Here is a 22,582-nt window from a genome sequence, read left to right as displayed (position 1 = left end):
TATGATCCACCTTTGGCACATTGCATCAGAGGTCTGCAAATAAAGTTCTATCAAAAGATCCTTTGATGGCAGCTACAAAGTATTTAAGTTATGAAACACCTTAAGCAACTCAGGCTACTCTCCAAAATACCACACTATACAATTATTTTGTGGACCGTAAAATATTGAGATAAGAATTTAACAATCCAATAATACTTTAATGTTGAACTGTATTAATGCAATTTTTGACAATCCTTCACTTCATTTATGATTGCTTTCAAGGAGCTCTCTCTCTTGACAGCTGTGAATTAATGAATAAAGGTGTAAAGAAATATACAGTTTGTCTATGAAACATCACAGTAACTTCATTGCAATGTTAATATAAGCCCACTTGTGACACTAATAAAGATTATTATTGTGGCTTAAACTTCCTTACATCAAGAAAAAAACAAATTTGAATTATTTTCAGTTTTCCTGAGCTAGGACTTGATGACTTCTACCCACACACAATTAGAGATCAAAGTTAAAAAAAAACAGAATTAAAGAGTAAAAAAAGCACGCACAAAACAAAGACCACACGCACACAAAAAGCAATGCAAGCAAATACATAATTACATTTAGATCTGTTGGCTGTTCAAAATGATTATGCAACATTTCAATATTTTCTTCAGGCTGATCTTCTGCAGCTATGTGCAAATGCTGCTCATTGCCCTACCAAAGTGAAAAATCGAGATGAGGGAAAACGTTGCATCATGCAAAGATGTTGCCGACAAGACAAATAATTGAGACAGAGAAAGAGTATTGATCAGAGACTGTATTCTTTTCTGTTAACCAAGCTAAAAATGATTAGAGACATAAAAATGCACAGAGCATCTGGCCTTTTCTGTATTCCAGTTTTTACAAATGCCTATGATTAGGTTAATTAAAATCAGGTTTTACTGATTATCACTGATAATTCTACATTTCTTTTGTGGCATGATGTTAAATTAATTTTCCTTCTCAATTTGAAGTACACAAACCTACTTAATTTCCCAGCTTTTTCTTATTAAAAATTGCATCCGGAGATTGCATAGAATCTCTGACCCCTGAATTTATGTTCATAGTTATCCATCGTGTAAGCAATTGTCCTAATCCAATATGCCTGCTGTTACCAAATTCCTTTATATCCCTTTCCTTCGATCACCCACCTTAAAAGGTTGACTGTGTCTCTCTTCTAGGAGTTTCCACAACCTCAGAATCCGGTGTAAAAAGATTTTTCATGCTCTCTCCTGAATCCTTCTACATTTAATCTTTTATCTCTTATACACATCCAATTTTAGATGCCCCAATCACTGGAAAGGATCCATTTATGTCTACTCTATTCCTGCTTAATTTTAAACAGTCACATTAAATCACCCTTTAATCATCTCTGTTGTGAGATAAAAGAAAAACTGTTGAAGCAATCATAGGGTGGGATTTTCGTCGCGGCAACCATTGGCCAGCGGCAGGATCTTCTGGTCCTGCTGCTGTCATTGGGGTTTCCTGTTATATGCATCCCCACCGCCAGAAAACCCACAGGAATGATCTGAAAATTCAGAAATGGAATCTTGTACCTCAGAAATTGTGCCAATGTCATCCATTTGAAAGAACTATCCAAATAGTCCTATTCCCCTAATCTTTCCCCACAGACCTGCAACTTTTTCCTATTCAAGTATATAACCAAGTTTCCTTCTGTAAGTTAATCCTGAACTTGCTTCCAATGTGTTTTTGGGTAGTACATTCCGGATCACAACTTGCTGCGTAAAATAACATTTACATTTCCCCTGTTTTTTGTAAATTATTTTAAGTTGGTATCCTGTAGTGACCAACACACTTTCCTTCATAAGTTTAAACACCCCATTAAATTACCCTTTCAGCTCTGCTCCCAAAACCATCACATTATCTCCAGTCTCACCATATAACTGAAGTTCCACATCCCTGGTATATTGCCATTGCACCCTCCACAAGTTCTTGATATCTTTCTGAAAATTAAGTGGTCAGAATTGGACATAATACCAGTTGAGGCCCAATCAATGATTTATAAAAATGTACCAGTATAATTTTCTTTAACTGTTTCACTTTTTATCATACAAAGATTAACACAGATCAACTCGTAATCAAAGATTTAATACACCTTTATCAACCTGTCCTGCCACCTTCAACAAAGATTGGTGTATGTAAAACCTCCAGGTCTATCTTTTCCTACACCCCGTTTAAACTTGTACACTTTGTTTTGTATCGCAACCCTCCCCCCCCCCCCACCCCCAAACACCTTCATTCTTCCATCACTTCCCAGCATTAAATTTCATTGCAATTTGACTGTCCAATTCATCAGTCCATCTAAAGTTGGTGACTGTTGTCCGTGCGGACTCTCAGATAGAGCAACCTACCCAGTTGCACTCCCCCACTTTTTCCTCGTAGCCCTCTTATCTTCCCTCTTGAATCTACCTCCACTTCACTCTCGGGCAGAGTATTCCAGATCCTACCCATTCGCTGCATAAAAAACTTTTTCTTCATGTCGCTATTGCTTCTTTTGCCAATCATTGTAAATCTGTGCCCTCTGGTTCTCAATCCTTTGGCCAATGGAACAGTTTCACCCCATTGCTTACTCTGTCCAGGCCCTCATTATTTTGAGCACCTCTATCAAATTCCCTCTTCTCTTCTCCAAGGTGAACAGCACCAACTTCTCAAATCAATCCAGGTAACAGAATTCTCATCCCTGTGACCATCTCATGAATCTTTCCTACTTCCTAAAAATGTGGTGCCTAGAACTCGGCACAATACTCTGGTTGAGGCTGCAGCCTCATGCTCTTGTACGCTATGCCCCTATTTATAAAGCCCAGGATAATGTATGCTCTATTAACCACTTTCTCAACCTGCCCTCCCACCTTCAATGCACACATATCTCCCTCTACTGGTGCACCCGCTTTAGAATTGCACCCTTTTATTTATGTTATCTCTCCAAGTTCTTCCTATCAGAAGAATGAAGAACTTCACATTTCTCAACATTAAATTTCATCTGCTATTTGCCCGCCAATTCCATCAGCCTATCGCCCAAGTTTATCACTATTACAGAAGAGCAGTATACTATTCAAATACTGATTTTTAAAAATTATTTAGTGGAATGTGGGTGTTGTTGGCTAGGCCAGCATTTGCTGCCTACCCCTAATTGCCCTTGACCAGGTGGTGGTGAACGGCCTTCTTGAACCACTGCAGTCCATGTGGTGTAGGTATACCCACAATACTGTTAGGGAGGGTGTTCCAGGATTTTGACCCAGCAACAATGAAGGAACGGTGATATAGTTCCAAGTCAAGATGGTGTGTGGCTGGGAGAGGAACTTGCAGGTGGTTGTGTTCCCATGGATCTGTTGCCCTTGTCCTTCTAGGTGGTACTGATCATTGGTCAGATGCAGTACAACACAACTAAATGTGAAGTTATACACTTCCGTATGAAAAGCCACTTCCATGTGAAAAGCAGAAAGGAAGAGTATTATTTAAATGGTAATATATTGGGAAGTGTGGACGTACAAAGGGATCTAGGTGCCCTTGCCACTTTCATTGACTAGTGCGTGAGACAGGTGCAGCAAGCAATTAGGAAGGCAAATGGTATGTTGACCTTCATTGCAGTTTTACTGGGCCTTGGAGAGCCTACACCTAGAATATTACATGCAGTTTTGGTCTCCCTATCTAAGAAAGGATGTACTTGCCTAGAGGGAGCGCAGCAAAGGTTCATTGAGCTGATACCAGGGTTGGTGGGACTGTCCTATGGAGGAGAGATTGGTTCGACTGGGCCTGTATTCATTCGAGTTCAGTTGGACGAAAGAATATCTGATGAAAACGTATAAACCTCTAACAGGGCTGGACAGACTAGATGCAGGGAAGATGTTTTCCCTGGTTGGGAACGAGGGGACACGGTCTCAGGATATGGGGTAGACCATTTGGGACTGAGATAAGGGAACAATTCCTCACTTGGAAGGGTGGTGAACCTGTGGGATTCTCGACCACAGAAGGCTGTGGAAGCCAAGTCGCTGACTGTACTCAAGAAAATAATAGATAATGTTTGATCATATTGAATGGCTGAGCAGGCTCAAAGGCCAAATGGTCTACTCCTGATACCAATTTCCATGTTTCTATGGAGGATGCCGTAAAAGGAACCTTGGTGAGTTCCTGTAGCATATCTTTTAAATGGTGTACACTGCTGTCATTGTGAATTGGTGGTGGAGAGTAGTGGATGGGCTGCTTTGTCTTGGATGGTGTTGAGCTTCTGGAGTGTTGTTGGAGCTGCACTCATCCAGGCAAATGGACAGTATTCCATCACACTGTTGACTTGTGCCTTGTACATACTGGACAGGCTTGGGAAAATATTAGCAGGCGAGTTACTCTGTAAACTTCCCAGCCTCCGAACTGCACTTGTAGCAACATCATTTATATGGTCGGTCCAGTTCAGTTTCTGGTCGATGGAAATCCCCAGGATGTTGCTAGTGGGGGATTCGGTGTTAGCAATGCTATTGAATGTCAAAGGGAGTTGGTTGGATTCTCGCTTGTTGAAGATGATCACTGCCTGGCACAAATACGACTTGCTAATTATCAGCCCAAGCCTGAATGTTGTCCAGGCCTTCCTGTGTAGGCCATGGGCTCCTTCAGTATCTGAGTGAGGAGTTGGGAATTGTGTTGAACATTCCCCATTTCTGACCTTATGATGGAAGAAATGTCATTGATGAAGCAGCTGAAGATGGCTGGGCCTAGGACACTACTCTGAGAAACTCCTGCAGTGATGTTCTGGGAATTAAATGATAGGCCTCTAACAACCACAATCATCTTCCATTATGTTCGGTATGACTCCAAGCCAGGTGATTTTTCACCCCAATTCACATTAACTTGCTAGGGCTCCTTGATGTCACACTCAGTCAAATGTTGCCTGGATATTAAAGATTGCAGCACTCAATGGAAAAGAGATCTGGGTGTTGTGGTACATGAATCAAAAGAGGTTAGCAAAAACATGAAGCAATTGATTCCGGCAAATGGAACATTGACATTTATTGTAAGAGGAATGAATGTCAAAGTCAAAACATGTGCAGGTTAGGCCATACTACATTGTCTCTTAGCTTTCAGAAGGTTATGTGGGATTACAGGGATAGGGCGTGGGACCAGGTAAGGTGCTCTTTCGGATGGTCAGTGCAGACATGATGCGCCGAATGGCTTCCTTATGCACTGTAGGGATTCCATGATTCTGTGAAGTTTTAATGCAACTGTACAGGGGCTTGGTGAGATTACATCTGGAATGCTGCATACAGTTTGGTACCCTTTTTAAAAAACTTCGTAGAAGGTTCACTTGACTCATTCCTGGGAAGAAGGGCTTATTTTATGAGAAAAGGTCAGACCTACATCCAATGGAGTTTAGAAGAATGAGAGCTGATCTTATGGAAACTTGCAAGATCCTGAGGGGACTTGATTGGGAGGATGAATATAGGGAGAATGTTTTTCTTATGGGGGAGACTAGAACTAGGGGACATAGTTTAAGATGTCTACCTTTTAAGACTGAGAAAAAAAGAGAATATTTTCCTTTTGATGGTCGTTAGAATGTGGAATTATGTTCCCCAGAAAGAAGTGGAGGCTGGTTCATTGAATTTATTCAAGGCAGTTAGATTTTTGAAGCACAAGGAAGTCAAGGCTCATGGGGGCAGACAGGAAAGTGGAGTTGAGACCACAACCAGATCATTCATAATCTTTTTGAATGGTGGAGCAGGCTCGAAGGGCTGAATGGCTTACTCCTCTTTCTATGTTCCCATCAACCACATTATCCTCATCAGCCCTCTCTATTGCCTCATCAATAAAAACAATTTAGTCAGACACAATTTGCTCTCAACAGATTCAGGTTGGTTTCCTTAATCATCCGCACTTGGCGAAGCAACTGATAATATTGTCCCGGATTATTGTTTCTAAAGGTTTTCCACCACAACGTTAAACTAACGTGTCGGTGGTTGCAGAGCTTATCTTCACACTTTTACAAATAAGGGTATAACATTTGAAATTCTACAGTCATCTAGCCCCAGCCTGTATCTAAACGCGAGTAACAAATCACCTCTACAACGCTGATAACAACAGACCATAAATATCGTTGAGAGAAAACTGATACTTGTAAAAACTGGAAACTCGCGAGCTACAACATTGCTTCAATAGTATGAGTTCACATTTCAAACAAAGTTTTCATTTTGCTCAATCAATTGTCCCATATGGTTATTAGCTGTAAAACATACCCTAAACAAATTCAGACTCTGTCCTATTAATATGTGCCAACCAAGAAGCAATTATGCAGCTCCTGAACAGAATTCCAACCAGAAAATGGTCTGCAGTGCATGCTCCAAAGAAACACTTGACAGTTGGGTAAGTGTTAGTTCAAATGAGGAAGTGGAGCAAGACAGAAAACATAAAAGAGAAAGAAATTCAATGCGTAATTACTAAGTCTCCTTTATCACTTTCTGGAACTTCACCGTTCTGGATGATTGCAGCCTGATGTGCTTCCTGTAGCAGAGCAAAAAGCAAACAAAGGAAACCCTGAATTGTATACAAACTATTAATTAACACACAAGAGCAAAGGATTTCAATCAATTACTCCATCTTAGATTTAGTGTAATAAAAATGGCTAAACTGATGTTCAGTAACATTTCAGTGTTGGCCATTATCCATTAAGAATGAATTCATCAAGAGGTTCAGAAACCAACTTGTTTAGAAGTTGATCCTCAAGTTTTAGATTAAACCAATAAATATTAAGCGTATCAATGGAGAACCATTTATCTTAACCCACGTATAAGCTATCTACAACAGGACTGCATATCCCAACTCCTCCAAGGCACTTTATTTGAAATATGATTATAATGTGAAAGTCAAACATGAAATCAAAAAAATAAACCGACACGGCATTAAAGAAGTCATTTATCCACCTTGCACATAACGGCATTTGTAAGAATGTTATTTTTGTATTAACAGCAATATACCAAGCTTGTAATCTATTGAACAATCCAATATTTTGACCTCAGTTAATTGCTAAAACCCTTTCTGGTTACAATATTCAAGAAATCGATTAAAATAGCATACCTAGGGAAACTGTGAAGATGGTAACATTACTCTCATTCCTGGGATCTCAGCTCAAATGCGATTCAGACTAATGGGATGACAATGACTTATTTCACCCACTATCAAGTGAATGGTATTGGGTAATTCTCAACTGATGTTCCTGGTGGTGGTTGTTGACCCACAATGTATAAAGTGCTACTTTGTTGGCAACCGCACTCAGACAGATCAGGTAAATGACTGGTATTCTAAACAGAAAATAATTATACTGGTGTAAATTATGGTTTTCTTCGGAGACTGGGCTTAAGGCAAAGAAAGAAAAAGCTTATTTTTGAATCCAACCATCCTGTACCCAACAGGAAGTTCCATAGATGCCGACACCAGGTTCATAAAACTAAAACAGTATTGCTTCTCTTAGCCTCAGATCTCACTATGCTGAGCACAAAAATATAAAACGTGCATGGTGCAAAAATAAAGCAATAAAAGTAAATGATTTCCCTTGTACATCAGACAAGCTACATTAGACAAGCAAAAATATAAAACTTTGGTTTCCATTCTTAACTGCAAATAAATAACTCGAGTGGCACAGCGTATTAGATCGCCAGTTCCTGGAGTCATGATGAAAGGGAATGCCAATTTCACTGCAGAAACCTGTACATCATTCAGCCATCCCACAGATTAACTTCAAATTTGAATATGACCTGGGAGTAGGATGCTCTGTGGTAGGAAGGCACGGAGAGCCTCAACTCTTAAAAAAAATAGATTAAAAACTTTTAGGCTGGGAGTTTCCATGAGATTATATTATTTTAGTTTAGCACAAAATAGGCCAAACCAGTACAAAGAGGATCACCGAATTTAAAACGCAAATTGCACCCAGTGATATTTTGCATTCGTTTTTTTTTTAAAAATCACCCTCGATGCCAATCCGGACCACAAAACTGGCCATGCCCCCTAATCAAATTAATCACCCGTGCAAGTTTCTGCTAATTACATCGACTTGCATGCTTTAGAGGCCGACACTTAAAACTAAGTAGTTCTTTAAGGCAGAAGGGCATCAACAGTCATGCTTTAAAAGCTTTTGAATTTCGTTTCAATATACTAAGAAATTGACCACTGTACAACAATAAGATGTCGGGTGGCACAGTAGTTAGCACTGCTACCTCAGCACCAGGGACCCGGGTTCAATTCTGGCCTTGGATGATTGTTTGGAGTTTGCACATTCTTCCCATGTCTCCGTGGGTTTCCTCTGGTCTCCTCCCACAGTCGAAAGATAAGCAGGTTTGGTGGATTGACCATGATAAATTGCCCCTTAATGTCCAACGGTTAGGTGGGGTTACGGGGCTACGGTGGGGTAGTGGGCCTATGTGGGGTGCTCTTTCGAAGACTTGATGGACCGAATGGCCTTCTTCTGCACTATGATTCTATGAATATAATTAGCAAATTATTCTTTTTTTAAATTAATAAGTGGGTTACTTTGGGGGTACCAGACATACCAATATTTAAATAGAATTTTCAGCTGTATTAATCAAACTGCAGTTATCATTTTTAACTATGTCAAGAAATATATTTTAAAGCAATGTTTTCTATCAAAAGTTATATTCTAAACTGTTGCCTGATTGTACAGCTTGCCACCTCAACCCTGATCTCGCCACATCCTTAATATGTCTCAACTTGACTTCTCTTGCTCCACAGTAAGTGCTAGACAATGGTCACTTGAAATGGTCACCTACACTTTACTATTAATGGTATCAACATTGCTGAGTAAACACCATCATAACTTGGGGACTACCAATAACCAGAAGTGAACTTGACTAGTCATATCAACAATGGCTACAAGGATAGAGTAGAAATTGGCTATTTTGCTTCCCGACACTGCAAGGTTTAACCACAGTCTGCAAGGCTCAAGTCATGAGTGATGGAATATTCACTATTCATCTGGATGGATGCAGACTCAATAACACCCTCAGGATTTAGCACAATGCAGGACAGAGAAATTAATTTGATTGGTGTCCTTACCATCAAATTCAATAGTCACCCCTCCCTCTATCATTGGCCGCTACAACGTCAAGGATACAATGCAGCAACCTTCGAAGCCCACCCTTACCATAAGAATATCAGTTTGGAGAACACCATCACATCCAAGCTCCCTTTCAGGTAACCATACCAACCAAGTCTGTATATAAATTGCACCTTTGATCATAGTTGGATCAAAATCCTACTTAACAAAATTGGGGAGCAACAGTTAATCAAGCAGTAATTCTAATAAAGGCCCAATACCATCAACTAATGATCATCAATAAATGTAGATTTGTAACAGAGCAAGCAAAAAAATGCCAGCCCTGTGCCTGGAGTGAGACCACCAGTTATTGCCCAGAGATGCAAAAAGAAAGATGCTGCAAACTTGACCACGCTAAGTATTTGGCAGAATACTCAAACTAAATTCACAATGGAGCCCTTGGAGCTGGCAGACATTAAAATTTCATCCCATCAGTCTGTTCAGTTTTAACCTCAAGTCTCAGGAGTGCAAGGAGATGTACCAACCCACTATTCTTCCCAATCTACTCAGGAAGGATAGTTTTAATGTTTGTGAAATAAATATTATTTTACTAAAAAGCTAAACACTCATCTCTAGTGAAAGTAATTTCATGGTATTATCAGGTAGGCAATGGAATTTTATTTTACAAGGCTCAAATTGTACATAAGTGAAATGAAGGGCGTACCTTTGAACCAGGAGGTGGTGCCAGACCAAGAAATGCATATACTCCATGATCTTCCTTGGCATTGAAGAAAGAATCATAGTCCTACAGTGTCAAGAAGATTAGTGACTTAAAATCTGGAAATTGTTTGCATTGCATCATCAAGGAGGCTTTTAAATAACAGTGGAAAGTCAATAAAAGATTAGAATAAAATCTGATGTACAAATTCCAGGAGGAGTTATAACTGAGAAACCAGAATATCCTATTGCTCATCATTTATCAAGATATGAATCTGTTCAATTTTTTTTCTTCAGAATAACATCTAACTTGATGGATCCGGATAAAAACTTTAAGAACATTCAATAACAGCAAATTACATAATTCCTATATCTTTGCAAAGTAGGCCTAGACTTAGAGTTTTCAGAGGTTATCTCCTAGAGTAAATTTTAATGTTAGGCAGGAAATACGCTTGAAATGGTTCCATATGCAGAGCTAAGCCGCACGATTCGGCAGCTCCCGCGATTACGGACTTTCGGGCTCGCTAGAGGAGCCCCAACGGAATTTTTTTTACAGACAACCCGTGGGGAAGAGGAGAGAGGTCCCCTACCGACTTTTATGGACCGGACCCGAAGTGCAACGGCCAGAAAAGCGGCATTGGAGCAGCGGGAGAAGCGAGGGAAAAGAAACAAAATGGCGGCGGCCGGGGACAAAGAGGAGATGCAAGAATTCATCAAGCGCTGCTTCGAGGAGCTGCGTAAGGAGATGCTGGCGGTAATCGAAGGACTAGGGATAACCCAGAAGGCCCACGAGGTGAAGATCCAGGAGGTCCAGAAAAGAGTGAGTGAGAATGAGGACAAGCTTTTGGGCCTGGCGGTGAGAGTGGAGCGGCACGAGGCGCTACACAAGAAGTGGGCGGGAAGACTCGAAGACCTGGAGAACAGGTCGAGGAGAAATAATCTGAGGATCCTTGGTCTCCCAGAAGGAGTGGAGGGGGCCGATGCCGCGGCATACGCGGGCACGATGATCGGGGTGATGATGGGTGCGGAGGCCCCTTCAAGGGCGCTGGAGCTGGACGGGGCGCACTGGGTGCTGGCGAGGAAGCCCAAGGCAACTGAGCCGCCAAGGGTGATGGTGGTGAGATTTCACCGGTTTACGGACAGAGAGAGGGTCCTGAAATGGGCCAAGAAGGAGCGGAGCAGCAAGTGGGACAATGCAGAGATCCGAATATACCTGGATTGGAGCGCGGAGGTCGCTAAGCGGAGAGCGGGTTTCAACCGGGCCAAAGCGGTGCTGCATCGGAAAGGAGTGAAATTTGGAATGTTGCAGCCAGCGCGACTGTGGGTTACATACAAAGACCAACATTACTATTTTGAAATGCCTGAAGAGGCGTGGACCTTTATACAAGCTGAAAAGTTGGACTCTGAGGGTTTGTGAGGGTGGGGGGTGTTTAAGGGTTGAAGTATGATGGTTGTTGTATATAGGGGGTCAATCACGCGCAGGAAATGTTACATGGGCTGGGGGAGAGAGACAAGGCCGCGACAGGAGCTGCGCCAGAGGGGGCGGGGCAAGCTTTGGAAAGCGTGGGGTTTTTCTCCCGCACGCGGGAAGAAAGGCGGGAAGGGGAACGAAGGATTGATTGGGAGATTCCCACACGGGGAGGTCAAAGGGACGGAGGGGGAAGCCGGGGTCAGCTGACTTACGGGAGTGATATGGAGGGGGGAGCAAAAAAGCTAGACAGGGGTCTAGTGGGGGGGGGGGGTTGCTGCTGCACTGGCCGAAAGGGAATGGGACACAGAAGAGGTGGTCGGGACGGAGGTCCCCCGGCTGGGGGACTGGAGGGCGAGGGAGACGCGGACATGGGACTGGCCCAGAAAAGGTGATGGCTAGTCGGGGGGGGGTGAGCCCCTCCAATCCGGCTGATAACGTGGAACGTGAGGGGCCTGAATGGGCCAGTGAAGAGGGCTCGAGTATTCGCGCACTTGAAGGGACTGAAGGCAGACGTGGCTATGCTCCAAGAGACACACCTGAAGGTGGAGGACCAGGTCAGGTTAAGAAGGGGATGGGTAGGACAGGTATTTCACTCGGGACTGGACGCAGAAAATAGGGGGGTGGCAATTTTGGTGGGAAAGCATGTGTCATTTGAGGCCAAGACTATCATAGTGGATAATGGAGGGAGATATGTGATGGTGAGTGGTAGGCTGCAAGGGACGTGGGTGGTGTTGGTAAATGTATACGCTCCAAACTGGGATGATGCTGGATTCATGAAGCGCATGTTGGGGCGCATTCCGGACCTGGAGATAGGAGGCCTGATAATGGGAGGGGACTTCAATACAGTGCTGGACCCAGCACGGGACCGCTCCAGATCAAGGACGGGAAAGAGGCCGGCGGCGGCCAAGGTGCTTAGGGGGTTTATGGATCAGATGGGGGGAGTGGACCCATGGAGGTTTGCAAGACCGCAGGCCAGGGAATTTTCTTTCTTCTCCCATGTGCACAAAGCCTACTCCCGGATAGATTTCTTTGTTCTGGGCAGGGTGCTGATCCCGAGGGTGGAGGGGACGGAGTATTCGACCATAGCCGTTTTGGACCACGCCCCGCACTGGGTGGAAATGGGGCTGGGAGATGAGAGGGACCAACGCCCGCTGTGGCGGCTGGATGTGGGACTACTGGCAGATGAGGTGGTGTGTGGTGTGAGGGGGTGTATCGAAAGGTACTTGGAGGCCAACGACAACGGGGAGGTGCGAGTGGGGGTGGTATGGGAGGAGTTCAAGGCAGTGATCAGGGGAGAGCTAATCTCCATCAGGGCTCATAGGGAGAGGACAGAGGGCATGGAAAGGGAGAGGTTAGTGGGGGAGATTTTGAGAGTGGACAGGAGATACGCAGAGGCCCCGGAGGAAAGATTACTTGGGGAAAGACGACGGCTCCAGATGGAGTTTGACCTGTTGACCACGGGGAAGGCGGAGGCACAGTGGAGGAAGGCGCAGGGGGCGACCTACGAGTATGGGGAAAAGGCTAGTCGGATGCTGGCACACCAGCTCCGTAAGAGGACGGCAGCGAGGGAAATAGGGGGAATCAAAGATGGAAGGGGAGCCACGGTTCGGAGTGTAACGAAAATAAACAAGGTATTCAAGGCCTTCTATGAAGAGCTGTACAGATCCCAGCCCCCCGGGGGGGGGGGGGGGGGGGGGGGGAAATGAGACGATTCCTAGACCAACTGAGGTTCCCGAGGGTGGAGGAGCAAGAGGTGGCTGGTTTGGGGGCACCAATCGGTTTGGAGGAGCTGAGCAAGGGTTTGGGGAGTATGCAGGCGGGGAAGGCCCCGGGGCCGGACGGGTTCCCGGTGAAATTCTACAGAAAGTACAGAGATCTGTTGGCCCCGCTACTAGTGAGGACCTTTACCGAGGCAAGAGAGGAGGGGACCCTGCCCCCGACAATGTCGGAGGTGACAATTTCCTTGATCTTAAAGCGAGACAAGGACCCACTGCAATGTGGATCGTACAGGCCGATCTCGCTCCTCAATGTGGACGCTAAGTTATTGGCAAAAGTGATGGCCACGAGGAATGAGGATTGTGTCCCGGGGGTGATTCATGAGGACCAGACGGGATTCGTAAAGGGCAGGCAATTAAACACTAATGTGCGGCGGCTCTTAAACGTGATAATGATGCCATCGGAGGAGGGAGAGGCGGAGATAGTGGCAGCTATGGATGCGGAAAAGGCCTTTGACCGAGTAGAGTGGGAATACCTCTGGGAGGTGTTGCGTAGGTTTGGGTTCGGAGGAGGGTTTATTATATGGGTTAAGCTCCTTTACAGAGCCCCGGTGGCGAGTGTAGTGACGAACCGGCGGAGGTCGGAGTACCTTCGGCTGTACCGAGGAACGAGGCAGGGGTGCCCCCTGTCCCCCCCTGTTGTTTGCATTGGCGATCGAACCCTTGGCCATATCACTGAGGGAGTCTAATAAATAGAGGGAGGTGGTCCGAGGGGGAGAAGAGCATCGGGTGTCGCTATACGCGGATGACCTGTTGCTGTACGTGGCGGACCCAATGGAGGAGATGGTGGAGGTCATGCAGACTCTTAGGGAGTTGGGGAGTTCTCGGGCTATAAGCTCAATGTAGGGAAGAGTGAGCTCTTTGTACAGGCAGGGGACCAAGAAAGAGGGATAGGAGACCTACCGCTGAGGAGGGCGGTGGGGATTTTTCGGTATCTGGGTATCCAGATAGCCAGGACTTGGGGGGGGCCCTACATAAATTGAATCTGACGAGGTTGGTGGACCAAATGGAGGAGGACTTCAAAAGATGGGACATGTTACCGCTCTCGCTGGCGGGTAGAGTGCAGTCGGTCAAAATGGTGGTCCTTCCGAGGTTTTTGTTTGTGTTTCAGTGCCTTCCCATTGTGCTCGCCAAGGGCTTTTTCAAGAGAGTAGGTAGGAGTATTATGGGGTTTGTGTGGGCTAATAAGACCCCGAGGGCAAGGAGAGGGTTCCTGGAACGCAGCAGGGACAGAGGAGGCTTGGCGCTGCCAAACCTAGGGAGCTACTACTGGGCAGCAAATGTGGCGATGATCCGCAAGTGGGTTATGGAGGGAGAGGGGGCGACATGGACGAGGATGGAGATGGCGTCCTGTAAAGGAACGAGCTTGGGGGCGTTGGTGACGGCACCGCTGCCGTTCTCGCCGTCAAAATATACCACGAGCCCGGTGGTGGCGGCAACGCTAAGGATCTGGGGCCAGTGGAGACGGCACAGGGGTGCAGTGGGAGCCTCGGTGTGGTCCCCGATCAGGGGTAACCACCGGTTTGTCCCGGGGAAGATGGAGGGGGGTGTTCCAGGGCTGGCATCGGGCGGGGATTAGAAGAATGGGGGACCTGTTCATTGACGGGACATTTGCGAGCCTAGGGGCACTGGAGGAGAAGTTTGAGCTACCCCCAGGAAATGCATTTAGATATATGCAGGTTAGGGCTTTTGTGAGGCGACAGGTCAGGGAATTCCCGTTGCTCCCGGCACAAGAAATTCAAGACAGGGTGATCTCGGGTGTATGGGTCGGGGAGGGCAAGGTTTCGGCAATACACCAAGAGATGAAAGAAGAGGGGGAAGCGCTAGCAGAAGAGTTGAAGGGTAAATGGGAGGAGGAGCTGGGGAGGAGATCAACGAAGGTTTGTGGGCTGATGCCCTGGGTAGGGTTAATCCTCCTCCTCATGTGCCAGGCTCAGCCTGATACAATTTAAGGTGGTTCACAGAGCGCACTTGACGGGGGCGAGGTTGAGTAGGTTCTTTGGGGTAGAGGACAGATGCGGAAGATGTTCAGGGAGTCCGGCGAACCATGTCCATATGGTTTGGTCATGCCCGGCACTGGAGATGTTCTGGAGAGGAGTGGCGGGAGCAATATCTCAGGTGGTGAAAGTCCGGGTCAAGCCAAGCTGGGGCTAGCAATATTTGGAGTAGTGGACGAGCCGGGAGTGCAGGAGGCGAAAGAGGCCGGCATTCTGGCCCTTGCGTCCCTAGTAGCCCGGCAAAGGATCTTGCTAATGTGGAAGGAGGCGAAGCCCCCTAGCGTGGAGGCCTGGATAAATGACATGGCTGGGTTCATAAAGTTGGAAAGGATTAAGTTTGCCTTGAGAGGGTCTGCGCAGGGGTTCTACAGGCGGTGGCAACTGTTCCTAGACTATCTCGCGGAACGTTAGAGGAAGTCCGGTCAGCAGCAGCAGCAACCTTGAGGGGGGGGGGGGGGGGGGGGAGGAATGGGGGATTGCTTGGGGGGGGATGGAGGAGCAGGAGATAACATGAAGGGTGGGGGAAACTGTCACGTGCAGGAGAGAGCCAGTGTGTAAAGCTATGTAAATATACCATTTTGCCATGTATATATCTTGCTCAGTGCGTTTTCGTGTTATTTTGTTACGGGGAGGGGGGGTTATTGTTTGTAAGGGGGAAAAATTGTGTTGGTAAAAAACTTTAATAAATATATTTTTTTAAAACAAGAAATGGTTCCATTACTCGAGGCTTTGCCTTTTACTCAAAATTGGGCGATGCTAAAAAGACATAACTTTTGTTTCTGGTAACCAAGTAGGTTTCAGTTCTTAAGATTCAATGGCAGTTTTGTATCACTTGTATGTAGTTTCCCAGCAAAATATGAAGCAGTATAGTATCACAAACATGCTACACACCAAGTGAGACAGCATGCCATAATTAGAACAATTACGACAATTATAACAAGAAGCAACCATACCACTCTCTTTTGGAGTTAAGGAGTTAAAAAGACTCAGAGGAATGTGTTATGGCAAATGGCTTGCACACATTACCATTTATGACTAGGGCAAAAGCACTAAAAGCACCAGCTATCGTGGGCCGAAGGGCCTGTACTGCGCTGTATCGTTCTATGTTCTATCCTCTGGCCCAGGGATAATTGTTAGCAGAAACACAATCATATATAAGAGGTATAAAATAAGATTTTTAGCAGAAGTAAAGAAAATATCTGTTTTTTTTAAAAAACTTACCCCGCAATACAATTCATCATTGAAGATCTGCGGCGGGAGAGGAATGCCATTTTGTGGGCGCTTTTCTCCTGGAACATTTTCCCGCATCCACTTTCTGTTGTCTTCATTTGCTGCTATGTCCATTTCTTTAAAGTCAATTTTGTTGGCTTCCAAGAAACCCAGAACATCCTGTTGTTTCTTCTTGATCTGTGAACAAGATCACTGTTGAGTTGTGCACATGGAAATAAGTCAAATGAAGCAAATAAATAAAAGCAAAGAAGGAACAGGTGACACAGCCCTATTATCATTTCACTTCATAATCTCTGCAAGTACTTCCCTGAGCAGTTTACTGAGTGGCCACTCCTTCCAACGGACGCTACGATCCAGAAAGCACAACAGCGCCTATATTTCCTCAGGAAACTAAGGAAATTCGGCATGTCCACATTGACACCAATTTTTGCAGATGCACCATAGAAAGCATCCTATCAGGCTGCATCACTGCTTGGGATGGCCCAAGACCGAAAGAAACTACAGAGAGTCATGAACACAGCCCAGTCCATCACGCAAACCCGGTTCCCATCCATTGGCTTTGTCTAAACCTCCGACTGCCTTGGGAAAGCGGGCAGCATAGTCAAAGACCCCTTCCACCCAGATTATTCTCTCTCCCAGCCTTTTCCATCGGGCAGGAGATACAAACGTTTGAGAACACGCACTAACAAATTCAAAAATAGCTTCTTCCCCGCTGTTACCAGACTCCTGAATGACCCTCTTATGGACTGAACTGATCTCTTCACACAACTTCTCTACTGAGTAGTACTACACCCCATATACTTCACCCGATGTCTGCATCTATCGTATGTCCTTTGTTTTTTCATGTATAGAACAATCGGTCTAGACTGTATGCAGAACAATACTTTTTACTGTACCTCGGTACACATGACAATAAACCCAAGTCCAATCACAGTTAAGAATTTGTTAAATGCATCACACATATAGATGGTGAGTGAGACACATTTCAAATTACCCAAACTACTTGCTCAACCAAAGCAATTTACATGTTACCAAAATAACCGATTGTCAAATACCTAGAACTATTTAATGAGCAATGTTGTTGCAGAATGAAGGCTTAAGAGATTAAAGTCTACTGAATTGGAGTTTCTGCAATACCACAGATAACAGTGGCTCTGTTAATGAAGGGTGGCATTAGTACAATAGTGAGAGATGACCTCAAGATGCAGAATCAGAATATGCTGGAAAAACTCAGCAGGCCTGGCAGCAAATGTTAGTGGTAGGTCAGATTATTGGACAGAATTAAAAACCAGCAAAGAATGACTAAAAATATACTCTAATTGGTCCCTCGTTATAAAAGAAAGCGAGCTAGAAATACAAGAGCAGAGCAGATAGTAAGATAGGGAGAAAAAAAATGCGTTGGTCTTCTAGAGGAAGCAAGTCTGGGAAATTAATAATGGGAAATAGTAGAAGCATTGATCAGATATTTTGTGTCTGTCTTTACTGTAGAAGACAAAAATAATACCCCAGAAATACTTGTGAATCAAAGGTGAAAGGGAGGGGGGAAACTTAAATAATTTTTACAATCACTAGGGAAAGGATACAGAGAAAACTATTAGAATGAAAGGCTGACAAGACCCCAGGACCGGACAGAGTTCATCCTCAGATCTTAAAAGAGGTGGTGGTGGTGATGGTAGATGCATTGGCAGTAATTATCCAAAGTTCTTAAAATTAAATTAAAAGCCATCTACCTGGTCTAATCCTGTTATGTTTCTATAAGGTCCCCCCTTACTCTTCTAAACTCCAATGAATATAATCCTAACCGATTTGATCTCTCCTCATATGACAGTCCCGCCATCCCAGGAATCAGCCTGGTAAACCTTTGTAGCACTCCCTCCATAGCAAGAACATCCTTCCTCAGACAAGGACAACAAAACTGCACACAATACTCCAGGTATGGCATCACCAATGCTCTATACATTTGTAGTAAAGCATCTTGATTCCTATACTCAAACTCAAATCTTCTGGTACGAAGGTCAACATACCATTTGCCTTCTTTACTGCCTGCCGTACCTCCGCGCTTACTTTCAGCGACTGATGCACGAGGACACCAAGGTCTCGCTGAGTATCCACAATTGAGCGTATCTCTCAATTTACACCCATTCAAATAATAATCTGCCTTCCTATTTTTGTTACCAAAGTTGATGAGCTCACATTTATTCACATTATACTGCATCTGCCATGCAAATGCCCACTAACTCAGCCTGTCCAAATCTCGCTGAAACATCCTTCTAGAGTTCACCCTCCCACCCAACTTCGTATCATCTGCAAATTCCGAAATGCTACATTTTGTTCCCTCGTCCAAATCATTAATATATAATGTGAACAGTTGGGGTCAGAGCACAGGTCTCTGCAGTACCCCACTAGTCATTGCCTGCCAATCGGTAAAAGATCCATTTATTCCAACTATTTATCTTGATATTCCGACCATAGTCTTGGCATTTTAGGTTTACTACTCAAGGTAATTCACCCCCATCTTCACACATTCTCAAAATAATCATAAATATCTAACTCTCATTTCCTCAAGAAATCATCTTTATACTGCATTGTTCCAGATTCAGCTTCTTCTTAATTGGTTGTTCATCAAAGGCCCTGGAGCTCACATCACCACTGCTTTGTCCTGCCGTGGACTCTCCTGCGCAGCTATTATCCAGCAGATTTAGTTGAGAGATCCTGGCCTGTTTGTGACTCTGGCCCTCTCTTCCTCATTACAAAATGATCCATTTTCAATTCTTCATTCCTGTTGCTTGGTTGCTGGCAGTTCAAAATAGAGAAATTTCTCTCGCTCCCAGAGCACGTGACATCAATGTATGGGCCGTGTGACCTACTACCTGCCGCTTCTGGCCGGCATTTTTAAAAACCGGTCTCGGCCGTTGGGCACCTCTTCCCGTGATCGGGAATGCCACAATGATGGCCCCGCAACCCTCCCGACAACCGCCTGTGACCCTGAGTTTGCAAATGACTGAAATACATTACACAAAAATGCTCCGAACTCCATCACGGAGTCTGCACTAAACTGGGAGGGCTTGGCCCTTAAACCTGGCACTTTATTACACTGGTAGCATGGACCTACTAGATTCAATAAAGTCATGCAAAAAAAATCTAATTACATGCTCTTGAAATAAAACTAGCCCACACAGTAATGGTAGATTGCTCTATATGCACCACCCAATACATTTTTCCCTATTCATACATTTTCCCTACTATTGAAGTTCCAGAAAAATTCAGTTCATTTGCACATCACAGCTATGAAAAAATAATCTGTAAATGGAATCCAACTTTAATATGCTGCCCAATTCAGAAAAGTATTTTGCAACTTACCAGCCATATCTGTGACATAGGAATGCAAGCCAGCTCCCCTCCTTGTCAAAATGCAACACATCCACAGCAGAAAATCTGTTATGAAACATTGCTGACACCGCATCTCCCCCCATAGTGAAACATGAGCTACTGTATGAGGAGATAGGACATTCCAACTCACCAGCTTGAACTTCAAATGGAGTACTTACACATAGCATCTAGAGGATATTATATCAGCGAAGAATTACTGAAGTATTTTCACCAGCTTCACTGTCAAAACTATCAATACTATACTATAATCTGTAAGTAACCTGTAACAAAGACCCATGCAAAACTCAAAATAATTTTAACAAAGGAGCTTCCTGTACTTTTGATGCACGATCAATTACACAAAGACGAGAGTTGAATGCAACTGAGGCTTTATTACACTAAGATGTGTGGCCTCCTACAGCAGCTGACGAAATGGCTGCTGTATGGGGAGCACACATTTATACTCCGCCTACTGGGCGGAGCCAGCAGGCAGGGAACTACCCCCGTACTTGTAGTACAGGGCCTTACCACAAATCACCTAATATATACATCAATGGTGACTACCACATTCACCCCCTGTTAAAATTGAGTCCGGCCCCGGGGGGGGTGGGGGGGGAGGGTGGAGAACTATATACAAGTACATGTTTTAACTACAGAGAAAAATGGAGACCCGATCAAGTTACAGGTTCAGTCGGTCCGGAACCTTGATCTGCCGTTGGGAGCGCCGCAGTGGTGGCGGCAATTCCGGTGTCGATCTGGTCCTCGGTGACTCCGGGAGCATGTCGAAATCCTCATCATCTTCGGGCATGGGCAGGGGGAAGGACGGATTGTCCTGGGGCAGGGGCTGTGGTGGGGTGCGCCAGGGAAGGGGAGGGTGGCGCTGGGTCGGAGGGGTGTGTGTGTGTGGAACCAGCTGGTGCCAGGTCCCTGAGGGAGACAGTATCTTGGCGGCCGTCGGGGTACGCTATGTAGGCGTACTGCGGGTTAGCGTGGAATAGCTGTACCCTTTCAACCAACGGGTCCACCTTGTGGAGTCGTATGTGCCCACGGAGGAGTACGGGTCGGGGAGAGACACCCCGGAGGTGGACTTCCTGGGGAAGGCGAAGAGACGTTCATGGGGTGTGTCATTAGTCGCAGTGCATAGGAGTGACCGAATGGAGTGCAGTGCGTCGGGGAGGACCTCCTGCCAGCGGGAGGCCGGGAGATTTCTGGACCGTAGGGACAGCTGGACGGCCCTCCAGACCGTCCCATTCTCCCTCTCCACCTGCCCGTTTCCCCGGGGGTTATAGCTGGTCGTCCTGCTCAAGGTGATACCCTTGTTGAGCAGAAACTGACGCAGCTCATCGCTCATGAATGAGGATCCCCTGTCGCTGTGGACATTGGCAGGGAAGTCGAACAGCGCGAAGATGGTGTTGAGGGCTTTGATGACGGTGGCAGACGTCATATCAGGGCATGGGATGGCGAAGGGGAATCTGGAGTACTCATCGACCACACTGAGGAAGTACGTGTTACGGTCAGTGGAGGGGAGGGGCCCTTTGAAGTCCACGCTGAGGCGTTCAAAGGGGTGGGAAGCCTTCACCAGGCGCGCACGGTCTGGCTGGCAGAAGTGCGGTTTGCACTCCGCACAGACCTGGCAGTCTCTGGTGATTGCCCTGACTTCCTCAATGGAGTAGGGCAGATTGCGGGCCTTGATAAAATGGTACAAACGTGTGACTCCCGGGTGACAAAGGTTGTCATGCAGAGTCCGGAGTTGGTCCACCGTGCACTGGCACAAGTACCTCGGGATAGGGCATCGGGGGTCTCGTTGAGCTTACCGGGGCGATACAAAATCTCGTAATTGTAGGTGGAGAGCTCTATCCTCCACCTCAAGATTTTATCGTTTTTGATCTTGCCCCGCTGTGTGTTGTTAAACATGAAGGCAACTGACCGTTGGTCAGTGAGGAGAGTGAATCTCCTGCCAGCCAGGTAATTCCTCCAATGCCGCATAGCTTCAACGATGGCTTGGGCCTCTTTTTCGACCGAGGAGTGCCGAATTTCAGAGGCATGAAGGGTTTGTGAAAAGAATGCCACGGGGCTGCCTGCCTGGTTGAGGGTGGCGGCCAAAGCGATGTCTGATACATCGCTCTCGACTTGGAAGGGGAGCATCTCGTCGACTGCGTGCATCGCGGCCTTGGCGATGTCGGCCTTAATACGGTTGAAGGCCTGGTGAGCCTCGGCCGTTAGGGGATAAAGAATGGATTGGATGAGTGGGCGGGCCTTGTCCGCATAATTTGGGACACACTGGGCGTAGTAAGAAAAGAACCCCAGGCAACGTTTGAGGGCCTTGGGGCAGTGGGAGAGGGGGAGTTCCATGAGGGGGCGCATGCGGTCGGGATCGGGCTCCAGAACTCCGTTTTGGACCACATAGCCGAGGATGGCTAAGCGGATCGTGCTGAACACACACTTCTCCTTGTTGTAAGTGTGTTTGAGGAGAGTGGCGGTGTGGAGAAATTTGGCAAGGTTGGCGTCATGGTCCTGCTGATCATGGCCGCAGATGGTGACATTGTCAAGGTATAGGAAAGTGGCCTGCAGCCCGTACTGGTCGACCATTCGGTCCATTTCCCGTTGGTGACACCGAAAGGAACCCTTAGAAAGTGGTAAAGGTGGCCATCTGCCTCGAAGGCAGTGTATCGGCGGTCCGCCTTACGGATGGGGAGCTGATGGTAGGCGGATTTAAGGTCCACAGTTGAGAGGACCTGGTACTGTGCAATCTGATTGACCATATCAGATATGCGTGGGAAGGGGGTAACGTGTCCAGCTGGGTGTACCTATTGATGGTCTGGCTGTAGTCCACGACCATTCTGTGTTTCTCCCCAGTTTTCACCACTACCACTTGGGCTCTCCAAGGGCTGTTGCTGGCCTCGATGACGCCTTCCCGAAGCAGTCGCTGGACTTCGGACCTGATGAAGGACCTGTCTTG

At 45.8% G+C, this 22,582-nt stretch overlaps 1 protein-coding gene across 47 annotated transcripts in view; it reads right to left on the bottom strand.

Moving 5' to 3' along the window:
* The window catches only part of sh3bgr (SH3 domain binding glutamate-rich protein), a 57,257-nt gene that overhangs the window by 12,385 nt on the left and 22,290 nt on the right, over positions 1–22,582 (bottom strand). For 41 of the 47 annotated variants that reach the window (XM_072513270.1, XM_072513269.1, XM_072513276.1 and 38 more), the window contains exons 2-5: positions 16,246–16,431; positions 9,789–9,869; positions 6,457–6,519; positions 595–690 (exon numbers count right to left, since the gene is read on the bottom strand). In XM_072513270.1, coding sequence (XP_072369371.1) covers positions 595–690; positions 6,457–6,519; positions 9,789–9,869; positions 16,246–16,431 — 426 coding nt within the window. The remainder of the gene's footprint in view (positions 1–594; positions 691–6,456; positions 6,520–9,788; positions 9,870–16,245; positions 16,432–22,582) is intronic. The other 6 variants (XM_072513299.1, XM_072513308.1, XM_072513305.1 and 3 more) reach the window with 1 other exon arrangement.

This window comes from Scyliorhinus torazame, chromosome 8 (genome assembly GCF_047496885.1).
Source record: "Scyliorhinus torazame isolate Kashiwa2021f chromosome 8, sScyTor2.1, whole genome shotgun sequence".
NCBI classification, from domain to species: Eukaryota; Metazoa; Chordata; class Chondrichthyes; order Carcharhiniformes; family Scyliorhinidae; genus Scyliorhinus; species Scyliorhinus torazame.
The sequence above is the reverse complement of the archived record's forward strand: the minus strand, read 5'-3'. Positions and strand labels throughout refer to the sequence as shown.